Raw genomic sequence first — 6,672 nt, 5'->3', positions numbered from 1 at the left:
TAGTAAGATATTAATTAATAAATTTTTTTGAAGAGATTAGTTAATAAGAATTGAAGTGAATAAGATATTAGTTAATAAGATTTTCTCTTTGGGGGGGTTAGTCACATTGAACTTTTTAAGTAAAACTGGGATAATTGCTAAAGTGAGATAATTTTTTGACACTGGGATAATTTAGTGGAACAATGATGGATAATTCTTGAAGTGGGATAATTTGATAGGATAATTTAGTGGGATAATGGTGGATAATTTTATGAAGTGTGATAATTTGGTAGGATAATTTGGTAGAGTAATGGTGGGTATAAATTATTATTGTTAATAATTGTATATTAAAATAAATATAAGATTGATAAGCAATTGATTAGTCTAGTAATAACTATAAAATATAATGTAATAAAACATCACTATTCATCTCAAATAATAAAATATTTTACAACTAAATAAAAATCTAAATCCCTAGAGTGACTCGACTTCCATCATCCCACATGGCCTCTGCCATAGAATTTCTCCAAGCTCCTGCAGCTGCTCGTTGAGTCTGTTGAGTCTGTAACTCATCTTCTTCATCGGAGTCATCATCCGCATCAGCAATATTTCGTGGAGCTTCTAGTGGAAGATCATAAATGTCGAAGTCATCATTTGTATTCTCCAATCTTAAAAAGTTATGCAATCCGACGCATGCAACGAACATCTTTATTTGTGTGGCATATGAAAAACCTGGAGGTTGGCTCTTGAAAATAGTGAACCTTGACTTAAAAACTCCAAAGATGCGCTCGACACAATTTCTAAGAGACGCATGCCGATGATTGAAAACTTCTTTTGAATTTCGTGGTCGTTGTCGATTATTAGCTGGGCCGAACTCTGAAAGATGGTACCTTTGACCTCGGTATGGAGCAAGAAATTGTAGCCTATTTGGATAGCCGCAGTCAACTAGATAAAATTTATCTGCAAACAAGAATAAAAATAAGAATGAGAAAAAAATATTATAAAACTAAAAAATATTCTTTAATTGATAGAAAAAATATTATAAAAAAGATTATTACTCTGTGGAAGTGGAAGTCCATAAGGTCTACTCATTGCATCCTTCAAGACTCTTGCATCATTAGCAGAACCCTCCCACCCAGCTAAGACATAAATGAATTTGAGATCAAATGTGCAAGCTGCCAAGACGTTCTGAGAGAGAAAACCATGTCTATTTCGATAGGGCGTCTGATCTATGTTATACACCATGCACGGTATATGAGTCCCATCTATTGCACCGATACAGTCCTGAATAATCAATGTGTCAGACGATCTCAAGTGATGTGTGTGTGGCGCGCATGCATGTGTGTCTGCGTGTGTGTAAAATCTAAAGCAATAAGAATTACCTTGAAATAAGGCCAAAAGCGAGATTCTGATTTAACCTTATCAGGTGGATCAGTAGGGGGTGATGCCATCAAGCATGATGCTAAAGTTACCAAGGCCTGTAATGCTTTATTGAAACATACACTGATGGTCCATTTTGAACGATCAAATCGATCAGTTGCAACAGAGTATCGTTGATTCTGACTAACCGTGAGAAGAAAAATAGCAATCATCTCCTCAACACTAATGTGGTATGTGTCTTGTATGTGGCCCCGCACTCTTAAGATATTGCATAACTTCATGAAGCAATCTGGGTACATGCGATAAATTCTACGAAAATCTTGTGGATGATTATCCATCTTAGACTGTAAGTATGTGAGACCAAGATCTGTAATACCACGTCGAGGACTTCGAAAATTAAGCGTATTTGCTATGAACTCCTGTGATAAAAGTGCTGATATCTTTGTGATCAGATCTGCAGCCTCAGCAGCTAATTCGATTATGCGAATCAAAAGATTATCATCGAAGTCTTCATGATGAAAATATAAAATGGGCAAATTTTGATCTTCCTCCATCCTATTAATAATATAACCAATGAAATATAATCACTTTACTTGAAACTTATGTGCATAGGAAATAAATAAAGCACTCTATTAGTAGCACACAATGGGACCGATCACAAAGTAGAAATCAATTAAGAAATATTGACCTATATGCTAATCGTTAATCACTAAACTATTGAAAAATAGAAGAAAACATAAAATTGCACTACTCTCATCTACACAACATACAAGAATCATTTGTTGGGATGATACATATAGAAATTTTATCCATTAAATGCACCAAACTAAGATAGCTGACAAGTCAAATAACATAAGAACATAATATAAACAAAAAAAAACAAAAGCATAGCAACATCCTAAAAATAAATAGTTTTGACAAATTGAAATAAAATTGATCCTAAAAGTACTTTCCAAATCTTTAAAAAAACATGACATTATCCCAAGTTCCACCTATTCAATGAAAAATAGTTTGACAATATGAAATTCCTCATAATCCTAACACCATAACAAATCTTAAAAAACATAGAAAGATCCTAAACTTATAAATTATTGCCTCTAAACATCTTCAAAGAAATCAGAATCATAATGTTCACCATTTGGATCAGAATTGGCTTGAGTCCCATCATTACCATCATTCATTATCTCACCAGTCAACCTAAAATGTAGAAACTCATAGCGGTCTTTTGCATCCATGTCAATAAATGCATCCTTCATGTCCTGTGAGATATTGTCACTGAGGATATTCCATTTTTGTGGCTTAGTCAATTCAGAAGTAGACATAACAGCATCAACCCATTCTTTATTCCGACCTTTTCTTATCTTCCTCAACTCATCAACTAACTCATGAAAAGCTTTACCTACAGTGACAACTCCATCTCCTACCTCTTGCAACGATAACTGGGAAGATGTAGAGGATGTGCCTGTAGTACCAATTGACCTACGCCTTCGTTTACCATTATTCAGAGTGGATGGTACAAAACCAAATAATGGCACATTATCAGGATCTCAACAGGTGCAATCTTTCTCTTCCATTACTTTATCTTGTTCATTACATGATTATACCTAAAATCATTTCCATGACATAAACCAACCTCTAAAATGCCATTCCACACTTCGTCGGGACAAGTAAATTTCTGTGTGCTAGGGTCCCAACCAAAACCAGAGTTATTTTTCATCAGGATCTCAACAGGTGCAATCTTTCTCTTCCATTGCTTTATCTTGTTCATTACATGATTATATCTAAAATCTTTTCCAAAATTTTCAACCAGAGGGGGTATCACATTCCTCATAATCACATGCTTTTTAAAACTGCCATTTGCTTGTTTATTTCCATTCTTAACTTCCTCTACTAACAGTCTAAGCAATTCATTAGCCTCTGCTTCAGTCCATATCATATAATCCATCCTTGCTTTTTTCTGTCCCTCACTTTCTTGACCTCGAAATATTTCTTCTTGATTTTGACTCTGTGATCTTATGTCCATCCTATAACAAATTCAAAAATAACTTTTCATAATCTCAAATATGGAATTGGATTAAAATATAAATGCATCTAATATAAAAAGAACAAGCACATATATAATAATAATGTGAACACAGATGAAGATTTTCGGGTTATTAGGCTTCAGCTCCTACAATATAGAGACAAGCTAGAAACATTTGTGGGGATAAATATGGGAATGTGTGTAATTTTTCTTCAAGCTACAGGTGGATTATAGAACCATGGATTATAGAATCACGTAAAAAACTCGTGTGTAATTTTTCTTCAAGCTACAGGTGGATTATAGAACCATGGATTATAGAATCACGTAAAAAACTCTTTCTTTTGTATTAGTACCTACACTTCTTATTGTGTGCTTTGTTTATGTGCTCCATAATCCCCAGCATGTAAAAGGAGCTAATAATAGGCTGAAAATAATACCTTGCTGGAGAAAACTAGAGCAAAAGGCAGTTGCAATAAAATAGAAATAGTTAATTTCATTAAACTGTCAGTACCTTCTAATAGCATCTAAGAATTTCTCCAAAAATAGTACACAGCTTGCAGACACTGAAGCTCCAATTATAACTTAACAAAAACAAAACTTCTACTTACATGATGCTTTATGGCATTATATAAAAAATATTGATGCGTTCATTGCATGACATAGAAAATATCGCTGCATTTGGATTTGGCTGAAAACAACATCCATTATGCATGACAAAATGTAGTCACCAGAAGTTCAATCAAATGAGAATTTGATTAACCAACAACAATATCAAGCTTTCCTAAATATGACAAATGCTTTATAAGCAATATTGTAGTTAGTAAGCAAGATGCATTAGGCTATAATAATAGAAATTATTTGAGATAAATATGATGCAGATATTAACTGAAGAGAAGACTCCAATCATGTGGATCAAAATATGTACATTTTATGGTACTAGTCTCAAATGATAGCAAGCACATGATGGGACTCTGATTAATAATCTAGCAATTTAGTCGTTTTCTGTGTGTTAAATATGTTGTCTTAGCTATTCAATCTGAAAGTATGTAAGCATTAAATTTCAGACCTGAAATCAAAACCCCACTTGATCCGGCATGAGATTTGAAGGATTGGACACAAAAGCCACAGATATTTGATGTAACCACAAATTTATTTGTTAAGAAAAGAACAACTTTCTGACTAACAACCCTTCTTAATATGAGAATCACTAAAAATAGAATTGTATCTATCAAAGGTTTCCGTTTCTAACTCTATGTAAATAGAGTGCTGTATGATGAGTTTTATTTTTTCTTATGAAATGACTTGTTCTATGTCATTAGCACTAGCTAATAGTGATCAGTGTTCCAAGCTATGGTTGACATGGGCTCATAAAGAAACCTACACGATCAATAGATAGTTAGAACTTCATGGTTTTCAGACAACCTCCAACCAAAGATATCTGAGTTGTTCTATGTCATTAGAACTAGCTAATGGTGATCAGTTTTATTTTTAAACAATTTGATCCAAAACAAATTTCTTGTATATTAGGAAAGAATTAGGTTGTGTCAGGTAATATTTACAGCATTTTAAGAAAGAATAAGGAAATAGACCACTCTTTACTATCTCATATTTCCCTTGCCATCCTGATTATGGATTTTTGGCATACTCTGTTAATCCTTCTTATATTATGAAGCTTTCCCTGATGATTGTTTTAGCTATATTATGAAGCTTTCCCTGATGATAGTGCATGATTCCTAATTGAGCTTTGGAGTAAATCATAGATAGACCCTCAATACTATTGCCCATTTGCGGATAGACTCCCTGTACTTCTGTTATTGCGGCTAGACCACCTGCACTATCGCCTAAGGGCATATATGACCCCCATAGTCAATTTATTTTACTCTCTTACCCTCCGAACATTTATTTCTCAGAACTACCCCAAGAAAAACGACATCTCTTTCTCTAAATCTCTTTCTCCATCTAAAGAGTCAAAAATTTCACTCGAGGGTTTATCTGTAGACCTACAGGGGGGCCTATCTGCAATTAGGCGATAGTACAAGGTATTCATCCACAATTAACCCAACTTTACAAATATAAAGGACATCATTTGTTGGACATGAGAACTTTAGAGGTAATACAAGACTTTCTGCATTCAGCAAATCAGGCTTTGGCTTCTCTGGTTGGTTATGGGATATATTCGTACAAAAATGTTAGGATTGTAAGGGCGTAGAAGGAGGAGACTTGCAAGGTCCACAAAATCAAAATGTCACTACTGATCAAATTACCACAATAAGCATAGTGGATAAAAAGATCTGTTCTGGAAAGTATTACAACAGCAAAGGAATAATCTGTTTCTAGAGTTTTATATGATTATAATTTACCTATAAATTGAAGGAAAAATTATATAGCTTAGTTACAAGACCAATTGATCGCTCTACAATGTTGAATAATTAAGAAATAACATGTCATTAGGAAATTGACATTAGAAAATTGACAACTTAAAGATATCTGAGTTGTTCTATGTCATTAGGAAATTGACCAGCACAGATGTAGACAAAATACAATCCGTTCTATGTCATTAGGAAATTGACAATTTATCTAAGTTGTTCTATGTCATTAGGAAATTGACTAGCACAGATGTAGAAAAAATACATAAACCCTAATTTTATATAAACCTTAATCATAAAAGCTTGTGTATCATGTTCTAATTAGAAAAAGGAATCGTTTTTTTGATCTAATTACAAGAAAATTAAAGGCCTGATCATCACTGAAGCTATACCTGATCTCGTGGACGGCGCCGGAGGAGTTGATGAAGCCAGAGAAGAGTATACGTCGGAGCCGAGATTAATTTTCTAGGGCAGAGCTGACGCACTGGAAAGATGATCGGAGAGAAGAGGGGGAGGGAGGTGGAACCGCCGTTTCAATTTTATTCCTGATTGTTTCTTTTCAATGGGTAGGACAATTTTTGAGAGGTGAATTTATGGCTATATATATAGGTAGTATAATTAGTGGGATAATTATGACAAATTATCCCAATTCTATTTCTAGTAGAATTCTATTTGACTAACGCATCAAAAAAATAATGCAGTTCTAGTTCTTAAAAAGTTCTACTTGACTAACACTATAAAAAAATATCCCATTTTCTAATTCTATGTGACTAACACCTTACGTATGTCTCTCCTCTGTCTCCGTGCCGCAATAGAATCCTGAACCTGAGCCGTCGGTCCCTGATCCTGCTAATGAGTACCCGTATCCTCCGCATCACCGTCGTGCTCGCCTGGCGTCACCTCAGTTGGCACTCTAATGGATAC

The 6,672-nt window shown here is 34.3% G+C and overlaps 1 protein-coding gene and 1 long non-coding RNA gene across 2 annotated transcripts; both read right to left on the bottom strand.

Annotated features, from left to right (window-relative positions):
• On the bottom strand, positions 435–2,927 carry LOC109819706. Its single transcript, XM_020385538.1, has 4 exons — positions 2,784–2,927; positions 1,362–1,914; positions 1,038–1,263; positions 435–939 (listed from the first exon to the last, which is right to left on the bottom strand). The coding sequence occupies exons 1-4, from the start codon at positions 2,855–2,857 to the stop codon at positions 446–448; spliced, it is 1,347 nt and encodes a 448-aa protein (XP_020241127.1). The 5' UTR covers positions 2,858–2,927; the 3' UTR covers positions 435–445.
• LOC109819713 lies at positions 3,224–6,206 on the bottom strand. The gene is made up of 2 exons (XR_002241592.1): positions 6,141–6,206; positions 3,224–3,383 (listed from the first exon to the last, which is right to left on the bottom strand). It is a non-coding gene; the product is annotated as an uncharacterized LOC109819713 (long non-coding RNA).

The sequence above is a fragment of the Asparagus officinalis genome, chromosome 1, assembly GCF_001876935.1.
Source record: "Asparagus officinalis chromosome 1, Aspof.V1, whole genome shotgun sequence".
Lineage (NCBI taxonomy): Eukaryota > Viridiplantae > Streptophyta > Magnoliopsida > Asparagales > Asparagaceae > Asparagus > Asparagus officinalis.
Note: the sequence above shows the minus strand (reverse complement) of the source record. Positions and strands in the feature narration are given on the sequence as shown.

What these genes read in the sequence shown, in the direction of transcription:
- LOC109819706 (XM_020385538.1), bottom strand. Translation starts at nt 2,857, where the DNA reads ATGGTAAACGAAGGCGTAGGTCAATTGGTACTACAGGCACATCCTCTA. An exon ending in CCCAGTTATCGTTGCAAGAG is followed by an intron (nt 1,915 to 2,783) that starts GTAGGAGATGGA and finishes TATTATTAATAG; the next exon opens with GATGGAGGAAGATCAAAATT. An exon ending in TGGACTTCCACTTCCACAGA is followed by an intron (nt 940 to 1,037) that starts GTAATAATCTTT and finishes TCTTGTTTGCAG; the next exon opens with ATAAATTTTATCTAGTTGAC.